This window comes from Pan paniscus, chromosome 2 (assembly GCF_029289425.2).
Source record: "Pan paniscus chromosome 2, NHGRI_mPanPan1-v2.0_pri, whole genome shotgun sequence".
NCBI lineage: Eukaryota > Metazoa > Chordata > Mammalia > Primates > Hominidae > Pan > Pan paniscus.
This window is the reverse complement of record NC_085926.1, coordinates 37938969-37961586: the sequence shown is the minus strand read 5'-3', so window position 1 is coordinate 37961586 and position 22618 is coordinate 37938969. Positions and strand designations below refer to the sequence as shown.

General features: G+C 56.0%; 1 protein-coding gene across 11 annotated transcripts; it reads right to left on the bottom strand.

Annotated features, from left to right (window-relative positions):
- Positions 1-122: 122 nt before the first annotated feature.
- Positions 123-22300, bottom strand: VILL (villin like). Of its 11 annotated transcripts, XM_034956127.4 has the most exons (20): positions 22199-22300; positions 13569-13714; positions 13329-13403; positions 12835-13040; positions 11429-11537; positions 10085-10195; positions 9588-9787; positions 9105-9183; positions 8909-9007; positions 8223-8361; positions 7833-7933; positions 5685-5822; positions 5418-5576; positions 4704-4883; positions 3966-4111; positions 2879-3023; positions 1305-1487; positions 1057-1128; positions 609-860; positions 123-367 (listed from the first exon to the last, which is right to left on the bottom strand). In XM_034956127.4, exons 2-20 carry the CDS (start codon positions 13626-13628, stop codon positions 254-256), a joined length of 2568 nt encoding a protein of 855 aa, XP_034812018.1. In that variant the 5' UTR covers positions 13629-13714; positions 22199-22300; the 3' UTR covers positions 123-253. The 11 variants fall into 11 exon arrangements, 10 of the variants coding, with proteins under 10 accessions (XP_034812018.1, XP_063458325.1, XP_063458327.1 ...); XM_063602255.1 differs by lacking the exons at positions 12835-13040; positions 13569-13714; positions 22199-22300 and having other exon boundaries at positions 126-367; positions 13329-13391; XM_063602257.1 differs by lacking the exons at positions 13329-13403; positions 13569-13714; positions 22199-22300 and having other exon boundaries at positions 126-367; positions 12835-13034.
- Between the last annotated feature and the right edge of the window lie 318 nt (positions 22301-22618).

The following is a 22618-nucleotide window of genomic DNA, read 5'->3' as shown; positions in this document are numbered from 1 at the left end:
GAGAAATAAACCCCTCTGTGGGGTGGCACCGAGAGCTCACACCCGCCAGCCCTGGAGGCCCCTTCCCCTGAGAGGTGGACCTGCTGAGTGGCCCGGGCTTGAAAGCACGCATACCACACCTTGTATGGGCTGCCTGCTTTTACTGACACGCAGAGGATGACCAGAAGCCTCTGAGGGGAGTGGAAGCAGGGCCTCCCCAGCATTGTAGGTATGTTGGGGTCCAGGGGATAGGGGCAGTCGAGAGGGCTTGGGTTCAGAAGAAGCCCAGCTGCTTTTTCTCCTGCCGCTGCCTCCACGTGGCCATGCTGTAGAATTCCTCCTTGGATTTCCCAAAGATATCTTGGAAGTCAGAGTCTGAGAGATAGAACTGGGCAGGGGAGAGAGGGGGAGGTACAGGGTAGGGTGTCATCTGAGCCCAGAATCCTGCCCCACTCAGTAGTGTCAGTCATCCAGGGCTTGGGACTCCCGCATCTGTTTGCCCACCACCCCAGCTAGAAGACACATCTCCTGGGGCAGTTGCCCACTGCCCGCCACCAGTGGATCCTGCCTTGGGCTCCTCCAGCTCAGTGTCTGATGCACTAGTGCTGGGGCAGTGAGGGGGTGCCCACCTCCCTGCGGGCAGGGTCCACGCCCTCTGGCAGGTCCTCAACAGCCTGGTGCATCAGTTGTTCCCGGCGCAGGCCCCCGTTGATCGTGGCGCTGGTGCTGCTGACGGAGCTGCTGGTTCTGCTGCCACCCGACTTGGGGCTTCGCACCAGATCATTCTCTGAGCTGTCCTGGGAGCCCTTGAGGGCCTGCAGGGCCATGGCACCTGCCCTGCCATTGCCCGGCCATCTGGATAGCCGGAAGTTGTTGACTTCCTGTCCAGAGAGGAGCCTCAGGCTGGGGAAGATGGGGAATCAGTAGCCCACAGGGAGGCTGCACTGAACCCACAGGCCTCTTGCCTCCAACTGCAGCCCCTCCCACCTACGAGGGCCTGGCACTTCCCCTGCCCATCAGGACCATGCTGTCGGAGCCCAGGCCACTGTGGGGAAGGCTAGGGGCCCCAGGACTCACTGCTGTTATCTCAGAGATGGTTGATGCTGCTGCCGGGCTGCCATCCACCACTTCCTTGTGGGACGGGTGGCTCTGGAGCAAGAATCGGGGCAAGTATCAGGGCCAGGGCAGGAGAAGGGGCACCAATGGGACACAGGAGGGGCCTGAGGACAAGACCAGGTCTCTCGCACACACTGGCAATCCCCAGCCAGGTCAGGTTCCTCTCCCCACAAATTAGGGTGGGGCTGGGGGTTTCAGGCCTCACTCACAGTCCACTTGTAAGGGTCCCAAGTGAAGAACCATCCAATGAAGGTGGGAGGCTCATGGCCCTGCTTGACCAGCACGATGGGTGTGGCCGGGCTCCTCCCTGCTAGGTGGGTCTTCAGGTACTCCTGGCCCCAGGCCACCGCCTCCTTCCACTCACTTGCAGCTTCCCCAAGCCACAGGAAGATCTGGGCCACAGAGGGGGCCTGGCCTTGGGCAGGTGGAGGGGCTGCCCAGAGCTGACCCCTTCCTGTCCACTCCCTGTCCAGTTGTCCCAGACAGAACCCCACATACACATCCCTGGCCAAGCAGACACACCCAGCAAGCGGCTGTACCCACACACCCGTGAACACACGAGAAGGTCACAGGAATGCATGCATACATGCACACACACATTCAATCCACACATTTTTTTTTCTTGCATGATTTACCTGGAGATCAATCCACAAATACTTATTGAGCACCTACTGTGTGCCGGGCATTGGTCTAGGCTTTGGGGAGTCAACAATGAAAGAAAATGGACAAAAATCCCTGCCCTTATAGAGCTTTCATGAGAGAGCAAGTCACATGTATGTCTGGAGGAAAAGTGTCCTAACCAGAAGAAACAACCCGTGTAAAAGCCCCGAGGTGGCTGTGTGCCCGGCATGTTCAGGGAACACAAAGAGGCCATTGTGGCTGCAGCAGAAGCAGTGAGGGGGGAGCAGGGGGAAATTGGGTCAAAGAGTTGGGGCTGGCCAGGTCACGTAGGGCTGTGGTAAGAGCTCTGGGTTTGTTCTGAGTGAGATGGGAGCACACAGCTTCATCACCAATTCAAACAGTGCTGCAGACACGGCCCCACAGAGATGCAGAGAACACACATAATTGCAGCTTACACAGACACACAGTCATCCATCGCCACACAGCCAGACAGCAAACCATAGCCACACACTGTCATCCACTGTTGTCAGACACAGAGCTGCATGCAAACACAACAGCACTTGTTTACACAGCCACGCACACCCGGCCAGTTATACCACTGTGCGCAGAAACACAGACCCACAAACACACCCATCCATCATTCGCCCACAGCCAGTCATGGTCTTGCTCACAGACACATTTTCACCAGTTGCCACTGGTCTGGCCAGTTCTAGCATCATGTGACCTCACAGTCACTGACAAAGTGTCACACACAGGTGCACGAAGGCAAACGCTCACACCAAGCCACATACATGAATGATGCGATTGGGCATTCCACTCACAGTCACTCATGCAGCACCGACACATGCTCGGCCGCAGGCACTGTCGCTGGAGCCACACATAGTATCAGAAGGCACACAGGGCCACACACAACTGCAAACATGGTCTCAGTTACCCCTGAGTTCCAACACACTCCTATCTCCCGGAGTCTCACTGCTGCCACCTGGTGATGCACACTCATCCATGGTCTCATATGCACCGCAATGCAATTGCTCAGTGACAGGGTCAGACTCACCCACAGCCCTGTGTACAGAGGCAGATGGCTAGATACACACACACCCAGTTACACAAACAGAAACACACCCCCGTTCACAGCCCCACCAGGCAGGGATGGCCATCTTACCTCCTGCCAGGTGTCCAGCAACATGATGTCATACTTGTCCAGGTCCTCCTGGCTGAAGAACACCACTTCTGCGAGGACCAGGCAGCCCATGTGGCTGGAGCACTCAAACAGTCGTGGCTGGAAGCTGGGGACCTCCTCAGGGAGCCTGGCCAGCACGGACAGCAAGGCTGTGAGCCACCCAGAGGGGCACCCCAGCCCATGGCACAAGTGTCCCACCCCAGGGGCTGGGAAGCCACTTCTCAGGAGTGGGAGCCCTGGGCCCTCCTCTGAGCCCCGTGGTTTGCTCCTCGAGCACTCCGCTCTGCTCTGGGTACAGGGTCCCTCTCTGCTCATGGAGAAAGCTCTCGCCCCACCCAGCTGTGATGCAAGGTGCCCCATGAATTTCCCTAGGAGAGGGCTGCAGGGGTAGGGGAGGGCCTGAGCTGGAGTCTCGCCCTCCCTGGGATGGGAGGAGCTCCTCAGCCCACCCCTGGCAGAGAGTAGGTCTCCGGCCCAAAGTGGAAGGAGGCAAGCCAGGCTGGGTGAAGGAGACGGGATTACTGAGCTCAGGAGAACTGTGGGGAGTGCAGCACATAAACCAAGCCCCACAGGCAGACCAAGAGCGACCAGGACTCAGCTCCCTCCTCCCCTTGAGGCCTCACTCCTACCTCCTACACACACCCTGTCCACTTACACACCACACACAACACCCTGAATACACCTGTTCTTGCACATCCACACACACTGTATACCCACACATCATATGACACTGTATACACACACACTGGGCACCGTGATCCCTGAGGACTGTAGGATGGGGAAGGGTGCTTTGTCCCCTGGCCCAGGACCAGGACAATGCAGGGAGGGGATGCTGCCAGCAGAGGTCGCCACTGCCTCCACTCTCCCCAGCATCTTCGAGACGCAAGTTACCCAGGCCTGGGAGTGAAGCGTGGGCTGTACTCGTGGGAGCCTCTGTGAGTGGGAAGCTGAGAGTCCTTGGTTCTAGTCTCGTCTTGCCAGCCCTCTGTGTGAATCCCAGTCACCCACCCTCCTCTCTGGGCCTCAATTCCTCCTCTGGGTAAGAACACTCTCCTCCCAACCCTGTTACCTCTTGTTGCTGGGGTAGGGGGCCCGGCCTCCCAGGGCCTCCCAGAAGTGGGGAGGCTCCTGACCCTCCAGCACCGTTTCCTCGTTCTTCCTGGAAATGACAGTGACCACCACCCGTGCCATCTCACGCTGATCACCATTACAGCCCTAGCAGGCAAAGAGATGGCTCAGGCCCTGCATGAGGAGGGGCCTTCACCTCCGGCCCCACATCCCATTCACAGGGTGTATGGGGTGGGGCTGGGCCCAAGTCACAGGAGGCCTAAGCTGACAGCAGGACACCAGTGAACAAGGCATCTTCCTCACCCTACAGGCCTGTGTCCCCAGTTGATCTGGATCACAGGGTCTGGGACCCTCGCAGGGTCCAGAGCATGGGATAGGAGGCCCCCAGGCTTAGAGGGTCAGTCATAGTTTATGCTGAATATTAGAGAAAACTCCAGCAAACTGGCATAGGCCTCCCCTTTTCCCAAGAGACCTGGGAAGGGACATGCCCTGTGCTCCAGGCAGTAAGGAGGGGAGGCGGCCTGGGCCTGGCTCTGACCTGCGGACTCTCAGGTCCACCTGTCACTTTGTAACTTTCCCCAAGTTCTAGAGGGGACCCTGTGGCTTCTTCCCCTCCCCATTCCCCCCATCGGCCTATCTGAGGCTGGACTCAAAGTCTGCATCCCCTGTGGAGAGGACCCACCCCCAGCCTGGCACCACTACATCTGGGCATGAATCAAGTGGTCAGTGCTGTGGGTACCTTCCCAAACCAGAGGTAGCAGACGCTGGCTGTGACCAGCAAGAAGATGTCACTGGAGTTGAGGGATGAGGCACGGGCTGGCACCTCCATGGTCCTGGTGTTGTGGCTGTCAGTGCCTTGCACTTGGAAAAGCCTTGTGGTGGATGCTGACTGCCCCTTTCCATGGTGCCCAGCTCTCTCCTATAGGAGAGCAAGGCCTCAGGCTGGGCAAGGGCTCCCAGGGGCGCCTTCCTGTCCCAGTGTGGGACATATTGCCTCAGAGCTCAGGGACCCTTGCTTGAAGCCATCAAGGCCCTCACTGGTGATTTCACATGAGGAGTACAGGACCCTCTAAGTGTGGAGTGCAGGAATCCCATCAGTCTGGGACAGGGACAGACCCTTTTTAAATGGACCTTTCCCCCCATCTCTGAGTGGTCGGGGCATGGGTGCTCAGGCCTTGGAGGTGGAAAGTGGGGACCAGGTTTGCTAGTGTGCAGCCCCAGGCAAGCCCCTGGCTCCCTTTCAACTCAAATTCCTCATCTGGCTCTGGGACTGGGGAGGGAAACTCAGGCAGGGGCCAACCTTGGAGCTCCTGGGCCTTGGACAAGCTCTGGGAAACTAGAGGATGATAAGCAGGCCCCAGGCCCAAAGAGAAAGTGCTTAGAAGTGTGTGCGGGGGCCATGGCCCATGCAGAACTGGGCAGGCTGTGGCCAGAGTGGCAAGGTGAGACCTACCTGGAAGATCACCAGCTGGCCCTGGAAGATGGCGAGGAAGTGGGGGGGCTCGCTGCCCATGGTCACATGCTCCTGTACTAGGACGCCACCATACATGACATCTAGTTCCTCAGCGTTGCTGTTCAGGGCCTCAATCTCATCCGCAGTGGCCTGGTGGCCCTGCAGGTAGGGGCAGTGAGTGAGGGCCTGGCCCAGCTCTCACATTTCACTCCCAGAGCCCAGCCCTTGGGCTTTAAGGTGAGTGCTGCCTCCCTCAGGCTGGCACACCTGCCACAGGTACAGGATGTACTGGACACGGCCCAGCCTCTGGTATGTATAGAGCACAAGGTAGCAGTTGCCTGCACACAGCTGTCCATGACGCTTGGGGTCCACAGGCTGCCTGTGTAAGTCCTGGATGCACCACACCTGGGGAATAAGGGACCAATGGGCACAGGTGGCTGCTCTTCCTGAACCAGCCCACCCATCCTGTACCCAACCGGAAAGCTCTCCCCAGCCTCCGAGGCCTTCCTCATCCACGCAGGCCAGGGGCCCACCCTCAGCTCCAGGCCCATTCTGGGCCTTGTGCTGGGCTTTGTACAAGGATCTGCAGGTGACCCTTTCCCCATGGACCCCTGAAACCCACCACACTTGGGAGATGGGCCCAATCCCAGCCACATGCCCAGCCCTAGTCCCAACCCCACCAGCCACAACCCTGGTTAGGGGCAGTTCAGTCCCCTCCCAGCTGCTCGCTGCTCAGGCCAGGGCAACAGAAGCCGGGCGGAAAGGGAAGCCTTGGAGCTCTTGAATGAATTCCCTTTTATCAAGTGTCATTTAGAAAACACAAAGCCTGTTCAAAGACTGAAGGGGAAACACTGTCTCACATCTGTCAGTGTAGTTTCTTCTTCCTGTGGGTGGCAGAGCCTGGAGCCAGGCGGACTCTGGTCAAATCCCAGGTAGGCCCTGTGTTGGCAGTGACATTGTTCTAAGCTTCGGGCCTTTCCCACCTGTATATTGAGGATGATGACGCCTCCCTTACCTCACCTCTGCATGGCAGGAGACAATGCCTGGGTGTCCTTTCCCACACTGACCCTGACAGTTGTCCCTGGGGAGCCGACCTCCAGACCAGAGCAGCCAGAGCCCTGTCTTTCACAAAAGTGGCTGACTTGACTACAGGCCACCTAACAGTGGCACTTACCGGGCAGCCAGGACCCCTGGCTCAGGCCCTGTCTCTGCCTGCCTGTCCACTGCCTGCCAGGAGGGATCCTGTCCCTGACTTTGTGCTTGGCACCTGAGTCCCAGGGCTCTCTTTCCCTCCGTCCCTCGCCTTTCTCTCTGCTTTCCTGTCTCCCTCTCCCACTGTGTGGCTCTCTGTCTCTCTCTGTGTATCCCATCTATCACTGACCCTCCTTCTCTTCTCCCTGTACCCCCTCTCTCCCTGCTCTTCCTCCACCCCACCTCCTCCTCCCTTCCCTCTGCCTCCTCCTCATCCCCTCTCCTTCCCAGTCTTTTCTTCTCTGTCTCTCTTTGTGCTCCTTCCCTGTCTCCCCCTTCTTCCCCCTTGCCCCATCTCCTCCTCTCTCAGTCTCTTCCCACTCATCACTTCTGTCCATCCATATTAGGGCAAAGGAAGAAGGAAATCTTGCCTTTTCTCTGACCTCCACCTACCTCGAGAACTAGGACCCCTCGCATAGGCCCAGCAGTTCTGTTCCCACAAGACCACAGGATCCCCACATCAGCCTTGGGGCCAGATGGGACCACAGTTTCTGACCCCACTTTATTTAAAAACTAGGGCCTAAAAAATTCAGGGCTCTGCCTAGGGGGTCAGCCAACAAGTCAAGATACAACCACACCCTCTACAGAGCCTGGAAGCAGCCCTCAACCCCTGCGTCTCACAGGACACTGGGCTGAGACCAGATGAGTGGTTGACAGTGTATGGCTGTGAATTGGGGTTGGGTGTGTGGGGCTGTAATTGATTATGTGTGATCATGTGTGATCGTGTGTCTGTGTTGGTGTGTCTCTGCGGATTGATGGTTGTGTGTGACTGTGGTCATGTCTGATGTAGAGTTTTTGCAGCTTCATATTTGTGGTTGTGTACTTGGCTGTGATTATGTGCAATTACAAGGTGTTAGTATGTGTGTCTGTATAAGCATATGTTTGATTTTGTCCTACATGTGACTACAGGGCGAATTTAAGTGTCCAAGTGTTACTGTACTGTGTGTCTGTGTTGTGTGAGTGCCCGTGGCTGTGTATGATTAGGCGTGACTATGTATGAACTGCCTGCTAGGAGAGTATGTAAATGTACACGTGTCCCTTTGTGTCCCTGATTGTGTGTGGATGTGCACCTGGGTCACTTTAGATAGCAGTCATACTGTTTACCTGTAGGCAAAGCTTACCTCCGTGTGCCCATCTTCCCCCAGCTAACCCAGTACCCCTCACCTCCACCTTCCCAGAGCCGTCGTCCACCATCCTGAGCTGGGCCGCTAACTTAGGCTGGGTGTGCAGCTTGCCCACGTCCAGCTTTACATGAATCGATTTATCTGAAGGGGGGACAGTAGGCGTCAGTGGCGCCCTCTGCCCCCGCCACACCATCTCCGCCCCGCCCACTCCTCAACCATCCCTCCAAGATTCCAGGTCCCGCCGCGTCCTCCGCAGCCCACGCCCCTTTCCTCATCCTGAGAAGGTTCTGTTCCGCCCCGTGCAGACCAGGCCCCGCCCCCTCCGGCCCCGCCCCGCCCGCTCACCCATCCCGCCGAGTTGCCGATTCCTGCCAGGCCCCGCCCCCGCCAGTCCCGCCCCGCCCCCGTCAGCCCCGCCCCGCCCGCTCACCCCTCCCGCCGAGCTTCTGGTTCCTGCTCCGCTTCTCAGACCAAGTCCGGAAGAGCTGCTTGAACGCGGCCGACTCGGCGCCGTCGTTCACCACCTCCACATTGGTGTAGGTCGGGTAGCCCTTGGCCTGGATGAAGCCCTGGGGCGGAAGGCATCGTCAGTCCTGCGACCCTGAGAGTCCACTGCCCCACTGCCGCTCCTGGGGACCTACCGCTCTGGGACAGCCGAGCTCCAAGAAGCGTTAATTAACCGAGCTCATGACCCACTTAGCGAATTGACTGTGTCACCACCGACTTCTCTGAGGTCCCTGAGGGCAGGCAGGGCCCCCTTAGTCCAGGCCTCGTGCAGGACAGGCCATGTCAACCCTCACGGACCCCAGACAGAGAGAGCCCTGTCTCCTCCCCAGCCCCACCCTCAGAAAGCGGGGCCGCCCAGTCAGTAGGGCCCCAGACCTGAAGGCAGGGCCACGTGCCCCTTTTACACATGGTTTCTCAGAGGCCACCTGGTCTTTACTCTCAGGGCTCCCAGGGCAGGGCTACCTCCCCTTTAAGACTCCAGCATAGGATTTCCCAACTCAAACTCTAGGGGAGGGCTGATTCCTCCCTTAGACCCTGGAGCGGAGCTGCCTCCCCACTCAGACCCCAGAGCAGTGCTCTGTTCCTCTCAGACAGAGCCCCAGGGCTCACCACAGCCCGGCTGAAGGCAGCCTTTCTCTCCTGGAGGCTAGACATGCGTCCCTGCCACACATAGATCTTGAAGCCACCCTGGTCCAGGATGTAGAAGTCCTGGGAGCAAGGGTGGGGCTGGTCAGTAGGTGGTCCAGACTGGGCTGGGGTTGTGGATGGGGAAGGATGCAAGTAGCTGGGGCCAGGCCTTCCTCACCTCCTCCTGCAGCAGGTCCTGGGTCAGTGGGGGGGTCGCCAACTCCAGGACCACCAGGTCTTTGCCCTTCTCATAGACACTGGGGGGACAGGAACCCAGGAGTGGCCAGCCCAGCCCCTCCCTGATCTGTCTCCACTCCAGCCCCTCTTAGGACCCCACCCCAGTCCCTCAGAGACAGAAGGCATGGGGGCTGGGGCCCCGAGTTGTAGTCTTCACTTTTACTGCAGCCTTGCTGTGGAGCTTTAGGCAGCTCCCTGGCCCTGGCAGGGCGCCACGGTCCCCCTGTATGTACAATAGGTTTCTCAGCAAGGCAGCCACATGCCATGGAAGAGTACAGGCTGGACCCACGGTCCACATGACCTGTCCCAGAAACCCAGCAGCCTTTGCTGGAGGGCCTTCTAGAGATGCCGTGTTATTGCAGTAGTGATGGACACAGAGTCCTGGACTGTCCCACCCACCCCTGCCCACCCCAAGGGTACTCACTGGTACAGGCGAACATTGGCCTTCTGCAGCTGGTTGATATCCTTGCTGGGCGTGGCGGCACGCAGGCTGCCCACCCTGCGGCCCAGCACAGCCTCCATGATCTGCATGAGGTCCGGGGCTTTGGCCTCATCATCCACCACACCAATCTGTGCACGACCACCACGTTCCCTGTCCCGGAGGCTGTAGGTCAAGGCCAGCCCCTGCGGGAGAGGACCTGGGAGTCAGGGTGTCACCAGTGTGCCCTCTCACAGCAGAGACTTCTCCTGTCACTGCTCAGCTCCCAGAGGCTGATGGGGAGAAGGGCTGATGTCCACTCATCCTGGCATCCAGGGGGACACCAACAATGCAGGGTCTGAACTCAGCTTGTAACTCATAGGCGTTTCTTGGGTTGTAGCAGAGAGCCAAGCCCAACTCTTTGGGTGGCCGGAGGATGGTCAACTGGAGGATCATTCCCCGCCCAAGCCCCATACTCCCCAGTTCCTTGGGCAGACACTGACCCGAGCCTTCTCAGAAATGCTGGTCTTGGGCCCATTCCACTGAATCATCATCTTGCCTAGGTCCAGCAGGAAGATGTCACCCTTATTAAAGCTGTTCCAGGAGAGCTCCACCTGCCAGAGCCAGGGAGGGAGACAGAGTGTCATACCACCAGCATCCGCTAGACGGGAGCATAGCTGGGATGTGTCACGTGTGCATGAAGCTGTATGCAAACTGGGTGTACGTAGGCATGTGTGACTGTAGATAATGCTGCATTCCACAGGGTGTACATGACTTATGACACTTCTCACTCAGTGCATGTCTGTTGCTGTACATGTATACATGTACACATGTATACAGGTGGGGTGTATCTGTTTATCTTTTGTGTGTGTGCATATACACACATATGTATATGGGGACATCACATGTGAAGAAGTGTGTGTGCTTATGGTGACAGTGAATACCTATGGATGAAGATAGTCTCCAAACGGACACACTTTTGAGAGTAAAAGGGAGTACTTTAGATAATTATGCGAGGATAATAGGAGAAACATGGGGCTTCATGGTGTCCCTGAATGACCAGAGATGTATGGTCACTGGGTCTGTGGGTGACATGCAGAGCCTATGTGGGATTGTCTCTGTGTCACAGGCTGCCTATGCAGACTCACTTGCATACCTCAAGGGTTACCATTCACACTGTAGACGTTGTACACCTGAATGTTCATTACACCAAATTCTGGCCAGATGGCAGCAAAATGTTTTGTTCTAACAAAACCAGTATTTTCCTGTAATTTCCTGACAGATGGAAGAAAGGGTCACTGTTCTGATTTGCACAAGGGCACTCTATGGACCAGAGGAGCACCCGGGGATAACAGTGGGAGACAGTGTGTGTGCATATAGGTGACAATGACAATGTGTGTGAGAGAGTGCGAGGTTATGCACCACCTCTCACTGTGCTGCTAACAAGGACCATTCACAGGCGCCATATCATCTGCCCCATCTGCCCAAGTTCTTTTTTTGTTTCAGAGACAGGGTCTTTCTCTGTCACCCAAGCTGCTGGAGTACAGTGGTGTCATCATGAATCACTCCTGGGCTGAGGCGATCCTCCTGCCTCAGCCTCCCAAGTAGCTGTGCCCATGTTCTCAGTATGTCCCTGAGATAGACGCATAAACAAAAGGTCCAGGGAGCAGTGGCCGAAGTGGGGCTAGAAGCCTGGTGTCCTCTCTGTTCTCCTCATTCAAGACCATCTGGGAATGCTGACAGCTCCTTGTTCCCCACAACCCCAGCCAATTTCCAACCTCCTTATACCTCAGTACACCCAGTCTGAGCCGAGTTCAGAGGTCAAGAGGCTCCCCTGGCAGCCTCACCTCAGTGGCAGACACGTGCTTCCTCCCTTTGATGTGCAGCAGTCGCTGGATGTTGAACAAGTTGGTCTCCACATGCTTGAGGTCAGATGCTAGGCCTCCCTTCCTATAGCTGAGGTGGGAATAGCAGGAGGGTATATAGAGGTGGGAATAGCAGGAGGGTATATACATTCTGTGTATATAAGAACACAGACTGCCACGTGCACGAATGACTGCAGATGTGAGCACATGCACGTATGTGCCTGCTTCATACATGCACTGGAGTCTGTGTGAACACATGTATGTATAAGTACATGGGTGCACACATAGGGCATGAGTGTGCATTCATTTCCATGTGTAGTGCACTTCCATGCATAGTCATGTGGACACATGCATATATGTGTACATGTACATACATTTGGGCGCACACTGTGTATTTGTTTATCCCTGTAAGTCTAGATGGTGAGTGCATGAAAGTGGGCAACAGCATATATGTGTGTAGGTGAACATGGATATTCACACATGTCCATCTATAGGTGGACATACATGAGGGTGGTGTGTGTTTCTGCATCTGCGCATATGCTTGTGTGCATGTGTTCATGTATATGCTATATGCATATATAGGTTCAACTGTATGAAATGGAAATGATCAAATAGCAGCAATTTCCTATATTTCCAAATATATTGCTAGTTAATTTAAAACACCTGTGAAGCAATTTACAGCGAAAGATAAATTCCTACCAGTACAGTAACATAAAAGCAAACTCAAAACAACATTGGTGTCTGCTCCTAGGTATATACCAAGGGAAATGAAAACATTTGTCCACACAAAAACTTGTATATGAATGTTCATAAAAACAGATTCATAGCAGCCAAAAAGTGGAAACAACTCAAATGTCTATTAAGTGATGAATGGATAAATAAAATGTATATTCATAAAATGCAATATTACTTGGTAATAAAAAGAAGTAATAACACATGCTACAACATGGATAAACCATGAAAACAGTGTGTTAAAGCAAAAAGATCCCGTCAGGGAAGACCATTTGTTGAATGATTCTATTTCTATGACATGCCCGGAAGAGGCAAATGTATAGACAAAGCAGATGAGTGGTTGCCTAGGGCAGGGGATGGGGGTGTTGGAGGGAAATGGGGAGTGATGGCAAAGGGGTATGGGGCTTCTTTTTAGGGTGATGAAAATGTTCTAAAATTGTGGTGATGGTTGCACACAACTGTTAAAAATCACTGACATGTATATGTACTTTAAATGGGTGAATCGTATGGCGTATGAGTTGTATCTCAATAAAGGTGTTACCCAACCTCTCCCGGCTTTCCCCATTCAGGGATGTGGACGATGGCCATCCCAAGACTGCCCCAGCCAAGGCACCGCCTCCACGGCTCCCTCCTGCCCCGGCCACCCCCGCACTCACATGATTCCCGGGCGGAAGTAGCTGCAGAAGCAGTCGGACTCGTGGCCCTGCGCCTCGCGGTGCAGCACGGTCTGGCCCCCCAGCTCGTCCTGTAGGCGCTGCTGGAAAGCCTCCGCAGCGCCCTGCGCTTCCGCACCCGCCTGCTTCCCGACCCAGTAGTGCAGGTCGCTGGACGCCCCCTGAGTGGCCTTCGGGCTCTGGGGGACCTAGGGTCCGGGTGTTTGTGTATATGTGTTGCGGGGAAGACGGAGGTGCGGGTGGAGAAGGGGAGGATGTACCAAGGGCCATAGGGAGACGCTAGGCAGGGGCTTCCGCGGAGATCAGGAAGTGGGAGGGAAGGACTAAGAAGCCTCAAAGGTAACCGCCCCCTTGTGGGATGTGATTCTCCGGCTCTCAACTTGCCGCTTCCCAGGGCAGAGTTTATGCCTGTGCCTCAGTCTCCCCAGTGCTGGGCCATGTCACCCCTCTCAGACAGACTTCCCCAAACGACTCACGTGGAGGATGACATAGCAGTGTTCCTCAAAAAAGTTCCCGTAAGCCCCCTCGGGTACCGGCACCATCTTCCGGTTCTGGGAGAGGAGAGTTCCCTGTAACAACTCAGGAGGCCTCTACCCATGACACCCGCTGGGGTGGGGTGGAAGAGGACGCTCTGAGTTGGGGGCGGGAGAAGCCTAGTGTGGAAAACCCCACGCTCTTCCATGTCACCAACTCTCCTATTTGGTCGTGCCTCTCACCTCAGAGATCCATATGTGGAGGCCTCCCTGCATGCCTGGGAGGCCCTTGCTGATGTCCATCGCAGGCCAGTCAGGAATATGGGACGACACAAGGAACAACAGCCAGAGTTCTCAGGCTGGAGACCGACACCTGGCTACCTGTACAACTTCATTATAGAACATGACTTTTATTAGGAGGGCTCTGTAAACACACAAATGTCAGCACACAGACTATGAAGACTCACAGATTCTGCAGCAAGTGACAGGCTCAGCTGATATGAGTGGGCTGGGCAGATTAGGCATAAACACTTGACAATTTTTTTTTCCAGTTTTTTCGAGACAGGGTCTTGCTATGCCACGCTAGCCTGCAGTGCATGATTCGAACACACTTCACTGCAACCTCCACCTTCTGGGTTCAAGTGATCCTCCCGCTTCAGCTGACAAATTCTTGAAACAGAGCTGAACTCTGTATAAACACAGGCTCTGCAAACAGCCACAGGCTCTGCAAATAGCGATTTAGCTTGCTCGAGTCTGTGCTCTGTGGTTCTGCGCGTGCAGAGAGGGAGAGAATGAGAGGGCAGTGAATGACAGTGACATGGAATGAGAAGTACCTGGGGGAAGGAAGGGACCCTCACTTCTGTCGATTTTGTTATGTCTTGGCACTTCATATTCAATTACCTGAGGCTTCCCTGCACCACTCCTTCAGAAACCTGTGTGTGAGGTTTGGTCCAAAAGTCACTTCTTTCTGAATCTCTCACTCAGGGTGACCCTGGTGTGTTAGTCCTTCCCTCCTCCCACTCCACTCCCACTGTGTCTTATCAATAGCAGGAACACCCTTGGCTCCAGGCAGAACAAGGTGAGGGGACAGAGTTACAGAATCAGGTGTGGCACAATAGGTGTCATAGAGTGGCTCACATTCCTTACACCTTTGTCAGGGCCCCTGGTTTGGCCCTGGTGAGTTCACAGTACACTGTGGCAACACCCAACATGTAGCCAAAGAAATGTGGGAGCGGAGGAGGCTGTGGGGCAGGGGAGCGGGGGCAGAGTGGGCTGTCCTTCTAGGGGGTTAGAGCTGGGTCCGTCACAGCTCACAGCTCCTCCCGACACCCTATGGAAACCACAGGATGGTTGTTGGCTATGGTCTCCCTCACCAGAGCAGCAGATTCCTGAAGGCAGGGGTTTGTCTTGTTGTTTACTGTGGGATCCCAGCTGCCCGGCCCCCAGCAGGTACTCGGTAAGTAGTTGTTGAATGAGTGAAGTGCGCTGCCCTGCGACTGGACTGAGTGAAAATGAATGGAGAAGGGAGCCGTCCGTGCACCCTAATTGCCCCAAGAACTGTTGCCACAGTTGATGGCCTGTTGGTGTGACAATGACATGAGTGACAGGCAGACATAGTGGCCATGAAAAGGTGATCTCAAGCAACAGAAAACGTGAGGACATTGGGTGACAAGCAGGATGTCCACCAGTGGTGGCCCCGTAGAAGGACACTGAGTAATAGGCAGAAATAGTGACCAGTGACAGTTACCAGAGGCCCAGGCAGGCAGTGACCAGAGGTGCAGACAGAAACTGTGAGCTGTAGCTCATGGAAGAGTACAACATGGTGACAGAGTGCCAGAAAGACTACTGGATGGCCTCAGAACAGTGTCAACCAGGGCACATGGGGGACTGGAAAGTCAAACTGGCAGCCAAAAAGTTGGGACTCGGCTGGTGTCACTGGGAGAGGCAGCATCGCCCCCAGGGGTCCGGGAGCCCGTCTGATATCCAGCCCCAGCCCGTAGAGCCAAACCCTCAGCTGCCAGGGCTGAGGTCGCACTCGCATGGCACCTGTGTTCACTCTCTTTCACCTGGACTCCAGGGAGGAATGGGTGCTCAAAGACTGGGGGCCTCCTCCCTCCCCACAGTGCCACCTCCAGCCTCCCAAGCCCTCCTGCCCTCTTTCCTCAGGGGAACCCCCCACAGTGCCCCCTCCAGCCTCCCAAACCCTCCTGCCCTCTTTCCTCTGGGGAACTCCCTTTCACCACCTTCCCAAGTGGGAACCCTCCTATCCCTGGTCCTCTCCCTCCTCCTAGAAGCCCTCCTTCTCTTCCCTGGGGGTGTACTTCCTCCACTCAGGGCCCCTTTCTCTTCCGGATGCCCAATTCCTTCCCTGGTTTCCCTTTCTCTCCCCATGCCCCACGCCTCCCCTTTTCCAGGGTTTCCCTCTGTCCCCACTGGGTGCCCCTGCCTCCCCCTGGTTCTTCCTTCTCCCCCCTGATTTCCCCTCTCCCCTGGGATCCTTCCCTTTTTCTCCCATTTTTCCTCCCCAGGCACCTCCTCCTTTCCTGGTTCCCTGTCTTCCCCTACACCCCTCCCTCTCTCCCTCCCCACCCTCCTCCCCAGGTCTTTCCTTCTCTTCCCCAGGCTCCCCTCTCTTTCCCAGGGCACTCCCTACCCGCTTCACACACCCCCTCTTCTCTCCCCCTGCCCCTCGTGTCCCTGGGTGCCTCCTCTCTCCTCGCTTTCTCCCTCCTCCAGTGCCTCTTTCTCTCCCTACAGGAGCCCTTCCTTCTTTTGTGGGTACCTTTGAAGGGAGCCCGAGATTACCTTGCTCAGTTTCCATGGAGCAGGGAGTGGTGCCGCCCTCTAGAGTGAGGGGAAAGGAGGATGGGGCCAGGGTTGGGGGCAGGCACACTGAATTTGTGGGCCACGGACTTCCCTGCCCATCTACAAAATCTGCCACTTTCTTCCCCTTGGGCTGCCGGCCACAGCTGCCCTGCCCCATCAGTGTTTTCACCTGCTGGGCTGCTGCCGCCTCCCAATTCTGCCGCGGAGGCTCTGTGGCCCTGAGCCCTGGGACCCTGTGCTCTATGCCCTTGACTTGAATAGCCCACTCTGCCCCACTGGTTCCCTGGAAACCACCGCCCCCCCAACTCTCTGCCCAGGCCTACCTGCTGGAAACTGCTCCCGCGCCTTCGCCCTGCCTGTGGGCAGTGCTAGGCCTGGCACGGGGCCAGTCTCTGCCTCCCTACTCCTGGTCCCCGCCACTGTAACTCAATCCTAGCTCCTGCCCTGCAGGACACACCCCACCACACAGTGCTCAGCGGGCTAGGCATTCACTTAGTCAGTCAGTCAACAAATATCGAGCAAGCCGTCTGGGGACCAGCGCCCTCCCCAGGGCTATGTTTAAGTCTCCCAGGTCTCACTGCCTGGGTACCAGTGGCCAGAGAGAGCAGGGGATGGAGGCCTGGACTGGGCTAAGAGGTGGGGTGTGAAAGATACTGGGATTTCCTTCTCTGGAGTACTAGATGGGCCCCTGATCCCTCACCCGGAGTGGTGGGCTCCGCCTGGACCAAGAGGGCCAGGCCACTCCAGCAAACTTTAGGAGGAAGTAGGACCGAGGCTGGGGGCTGTGGGGTCAGGCTCTGTGAGAACCAGCTCACTTCAGGAGGGGAAGGTGGTCAGGGCTCCCTCTAGATATTTCTGCTGTCCCTACCCAAATGTGAGCTCACTGCCTGGCACAGCCCTCCTCAGGGAACCCTGATACCCATCATGGGAGAGGCCAGTCCAGCTCTTACAGCGAAGACACCTCTCCCTCACCTCAGCTGCCACTCCGCTGCCACTCTCTCTCTCTCACTGTGGGGTGGAGGGGCTGCAAACAGAGCCTTCCAGAAACTCCAGGGGCACAACCTCCTCTTGGCGGCTTAGGGCCTCAGTCCCAGCCAAGGCCCAGCCAGCGTGGGCCATCCCATCAAAGCCACGCTGCTAAAGCCTGCCCACTGCCCAAGACCCTCTCCCTGTGTTCAGTCTTCACCCCACAAAGGTCTCTGTTACAGGGGTCTGGGGACTTGGGGACTTGGGGGCAGTCGGTGTCCAGCAAGACCTACAGCTAGTGTGTGACTGTGTTTAACAGACACAATGCAGGGTCCCTGTGTGTGAAGGGATGCCTGTGTCACAGGCATTTGGCTCGTCCCCATGTGTGCCATTGCCTGTCCGACCTCATGTGTGTGCCTGTGTCCTGGCATGCCTGTCTGATCCCCACTTGGGACAGGGACCCTGTCTGTGACAGTGGCAGTGTGTCCACTGTACCTGTGCATACCCGTTTCCCTGTCCCTTTTTGTCTCTGTGCCCAGGAAGACTCTGTGTCCTCACTTCTTCCCACCGACTCTTCCCCCATCTCCCCTCAGCCCACCCGCTCTGTTTGTTCTTGAATTCCCTGGCAATGGCTCTTTCCTAAGTCACCAATGCCCGCTCTCAACCAAGCGGCAGTCAGTTCAGTCACCATTGTTCCTTCCCTTCTCACTCCACCCGTCTCCTTCAGGCCTCTAAACGGCAGCAGGTGCAGAGCTTGGGCCTTCACTCCTGTTTGTTTTCTAGTTTCCTTCCCAGTTCCAGTCTGAAGGCTGCAAATAGCATGGAAACGCCAGTGTCTCCCTGACCCAACTCCCCCGAACCTTGCCCCGGCCTAAGTCTCCATCTTCCGTCTGTCACATCTCTCCCAGCACGTTTGGTCTCACATTTAACATTGCCTCAGGCCTCTCCCAGATCTACCCTCTCTGAGCCCCAGGAACACGTTCAGTGTGAACATCCAGAGGGTGCTTAGGCCCCAAACCTGGAGTTGCCCTGATTTCTCTCTCCCCCAAGCCACTGGCCCGTCGGCAGCTGGTTCATGGTGGATCCTGGGCCTGGCCCTCCCTCTCACGCCTCCTGCCTGCTCCGGAGCCAGCCTCCCTCTGTGTCTCTGGGTCTGCCTGGCCGCTACGACCATCCTACCACAGTAGCCAGAGGGATCTTTTTTCCTAAGATTTAAAAAAATTGTGGTAAAATATAAAAAATCTTTTTTTCACAAGATTTAAAAAATTGTAGTAAAATATACTTAAAATTTACCATTGTATCCCCTTTTTATTTATGTATTTATTTGAGACAGACAGAGTTTTGCTCTTGTTGCCGAGGCTGGAGTGCAATGGCATGATCTTGGCTCACTGCAGCCTCCGCCTCCTGGGTTCAAGTGATTCTCCTGCCTCAGTCCCCTGAGTAGCTGGGATTACAGGCATGCACCACCACACCCGGCTAATTTTGTATTTTTGGTAGAGACGAGGTTTCACTATGTTGGTCAGGCTGGTTGCGAACTCCTGACCTCCAGCGATCCACCGGCCTCAGCCTCCCAAAGTGTTGGGATTACAGGCGTAAGCCACCACGCCCGGCCTGTATCCACTTTTACGTATACGGTTCTGTGGTGTTAAGGACACTCATATTGTTGTGCAACCACTGCCACCATTTCCAGAACTCTTTCATCTTACAAAACTGCAACTCTGCACCCATTAAACATAGACTCCCCATTGCCCCCAGCCCCTTGCAACCACCATTCTATTTTCTATGATTTTGACTAACTAGAGGGAAAATTCAACCTCAGAATTTAACCATAAACCCGCTCACATCACCCCCCTCCCCAAACCTTCCAGTGGCTTCCACTAAAACTGGGATGAAACTCTCAATGGCCGTTCCCGGCTGCCTCTCCCATCACTCTTCCCATGGCTTACTGTGTTCTGGCAATATGATTCCTTGTGTCCCTTGAAGACGCCCAGGTCGTTGTCTGCAGACCTTTGCACTGCAGGCTTCTCTGCCTGGAAGCCCCACTCTCTATATTCCCGTAGCTGCTCCTTTACTGCATTTAGGTCCCAGCCAAAATGGCAGCCCCACAGAGGGCCCTTCCCGCCCTCCTTAGCCACAGCAGTCTCCCTCCTCAGACATCACCACTTTCCTCATCGTGGTGCTCCAAGAAGCTGGTCTCTTTGCTAAGTGGGATCTTTGGTTAGTGTCTGTGTCCCAGCTGGACTGTGAGTCACTGTGGGCAGGGCCTTGCTGTTGTCCACCTGTGTCTAGAACGGTGCCTGGCGCACTGCAGTTGCTTAATAAAACGTTTGCTGACATGTTTCTGTGGCCTGCGCCTGACCCAGTGTGTGTGTGTGTGTGTGTGTGTGTGTGTGTGTGTATCTGGACCCTTTACTGGGCTCAGTCCTCCTTCTCTGAGAAGCTGAGGGGGTGACCCCTTTCCACTTTGGTTGTGGGCCAGATACCCCAGCTGGCACAATCCAGTGTCAGCAGCTTAGTGGGGGGCATGAGAACTTCTCCAAGGCCCCAACCCTCGGAATTGTCTGGGTCTCTGCAAACCAGAAGATGTCACCTGGACAGAACTGCCCTGTCCAGAACCACCTACTCTGTAACCTGTGATCCCAGGCCCAGGATAGATGGCAGTCTGGCCTTAGAGCCTGGCCTGGGGCCAAGATGAGCAGCACTGCCTTGAGTCTGGCCTGGACAGCCTCCGGCTCATGGCTGTCACACCCCAGGCACACAGAGGGGAAACTGAGGCCCAGGGCAGGCTCACAGGCAGCCGGGTGCTGCAAGAATGGGAGGGTGGGATGCCTAGCCTTCCCCTCCCTCCTCCCCCTAGCAGGAAAGGGGTCCCACCACCCCGTCCCCATCCCCACCTCCACCCCTCTTCAAGGGGGCCTGCCAGGAGTCAAAAGGGCCCTGGGCAGAGTTTGCCTTGCTAGCAAAGCCCTGCCCTCTTCCTGCCCCAGCTCCCCTTCATCTACCACCCCCTCACTCAGCAAGTTTCCAGGGCTTGGGGCCTACTTTGTTCCCGCCTGGCTTATCTCCAAGGCCCAGCCCGCTCCATGTCAATATTGACCCAGGTGAAGGAGTGGCCCCAAGATAAGTCCAGGCTCCGCCCCAGTTTCTCTGGGCTCAGGCATCCTATCCCAGGCTTCATCCCCCAGGCCTTCTCCAGTCTTTCCCAGGCAGGTGCAGAATGTTGCCTCTCGTGGTGGAGTCCGGGCTCTGTGAGGAGCGTCCCTCTCTGAGGGCAGACAGGGATGGGGAGTGAGAACTGTTGACTCAGGTCCTGGAGCCCACTCCTGGAGATGCCCTGGCTCCTTGCGCTGGAGGGGAGCAGCCATGGGCCCGCATGTGTCCCCACATCTGGTGGTCCCGCCCTGGGCCGCAAGATGTGGAAGGAGCTGTGGCAATGGTCACTGGAGCTTGCATAGGCTGGAACTGACTCCTCCCGAGGACACCACGGGAACAGCTGGGTGAGAGGACAGACCAAACACCAACCCTGGGCCCCTGCAAAGAGGTGTCACTGCCTTGCCCACTGTGGTCCTGCCCAGCAGCATGCCCACCCATTAGGACCCAGCTTGGGTCAGGAAAGCCCTGGCCTGTTGGAGGGGTGGTGGTGCAAGGCTGGGGTCCGTGCCTAGTGGGCAGTGTGACCCTTCCAATGTGTAGTGGGGGGCTCCACTCTGCTCCCCACCTGTGTGAAAGCAGGTGCTGTCAGCCAGGCAGGGGTCTTACCAGGCCTCCCTCCTCACCCCTGCCTTGGGAAAGGCTCCCAGTGCCCAGGTGGGCTTTTCTCTGTACTTTTCTGGATTTTCCAACTTTTTAGCAATGAACATGTATATGGCTGATCTTTCAGGTAAAGCAACACGTCATTTTCCCCAAAGCTCTGGCCACAGCTCCTTTGCCACACCTGGGCATCAAGCCTGGAACAGTTTCGGAGGACTTGCCTTTCCTCTGTAGCCAGTCAGAGCAGGGGGTCTCAGCCCTGGCTGCCCTTTCCAGTCATCTTGGCACTTAAAAACATGACGCAGGTCCCCATATGCAGAGATTGGAAATGGTCTGTGGTGGACTTGAGGGATGTATGTTTGAGACCCCTCAGGTAATTCTAGGGTACAGCTTCAGCCAGAGCTGAGAATCACTGCACCAGGAGAGGGAGCTGTAATGGAGGTTTGGGGTGGAAAGCTCTGGGGCCATGTCCTCCTCCCGATGGCCTCTGTTCTCAGAGGTCAGGCTGGTGGCCATGCCAGTTGATGGCTCTGGGCCTTGAACAGTCTGCTGACCCACGGCCAGCCCTGACACAGGAGATTTATCGTGCAAGCATCCAGGTTACTCCACAACTCGGCCACAAGCCCTCAATGCACTCCTTATCCATAAGCTCAACAGAATGTTCGTCAGCTGATGTGCCACTGTTCCCAGGCTGGCTTTTCCCAGCCACTCCTTCCCACCCTCCTGGGCTTCCTGCCCATTCCTTGGTCCTGTAATACACACAGATGATATGTGCTCAAACTAGAAAACACGGAAGGGCATATCTCAGCATGTCCAAGTCCCAAATAAGTGCCCTCTTGACGCCCCGTGTGTCCTTCCCACCTATTTCGGGGACCAGTGGACACTCATGAGGATACCTCAGCCTCAGGCACTGCCACAACTCTCAGCCTTTTATCTGTTTGCCTGTATGCAAAGGTGTGAAGCAGTGGGGTACAGGGTTGATGCCAGAGAAGGTGAGAGAGGGACAGAGAGGGCTGGGGAGCAGAATGAAGGACACAGCCTAGGAGTCTGGAACCAGGGGAGGAAGCTGCAGTGACTTCTCTCTGGCTGGCCAGCTGCTCCACTGTGATGACAAAGAACCTAGGGGCACGGCACAGGCTTAGCTGTGGGGTATTTGGGGTTTTGTCTCTGGGTAAATATTAGGTCTCCTGGGCTGAAACACATACTGTGTCCTGAGTTATTTGGGATGAATATACATGCCTGGTAGAATCCTGTATCTTGTGATAGAGCAGACTGCAGAGCTTTGTCTCACTGGCCTGTTTTCTCATCCACAAAATGGGGATAAGACTTACCTTATGAAATTGACACTGGTGCTATCCGAATCAGATATCATGAAGAGAAAGAGTCCTGAGAGTGGCGAAGCCATGTCCAAGTCCCTGCCAGGAGTCTCTAGCAGAGGAGTCGCTGCCTCTCTCACCTGCATGTACAGAGGGACTGGGTTCAGGGCACTGGCGACAGAATGTCTCACTGCAAGAAACTGCCTGGGACATCCTGACTCCTCTTCCGACTCCTTGCCGTGCTTCATCGGGCAATCATCTTGGCCACTGTGCCCATGGGTATGGGTATGGGTTTAGGCACCACATATAATGCCTGTGGTTCTTATGGAATGGGAGGCCCCAGTTCTCTCAGGCTGCATTTTCCAGCCTGCTGGGAGGGCTGGAATCTTTGTGGGAGAAAAGTGAGCCATACTGCTTCCGGAGGGAGGAAGCCAG

What these genes read in the sequence shown, in the direction of transcription:
- VILL (XM_034956127.4), bottom strand. Translation starts at nt 13,628, where the DNA reads ATGGACATCAGCAAGGGCCTCCCAGGCATGCAGGGAGGCCTCCACATA. An exon ending in CTGCCTTCAGCCGGGCTGTG is followed by an intron (nt 8,362 to 8,908) that starts GTGAGCCCTGGG and finishes CTTCCGCCCCAG; the next exon opens with GGCTTCATCCAGGCCAAGGG. An exon ending in GCTACCTCTGGTTTGGGAAG is followed by an intron (nt 4,112 to 4,703) that starts GTACCCACAGCA and finishes TTTGCCTGCTAG; the next exon opens with GGCTGTAATGGTGATCAGCG.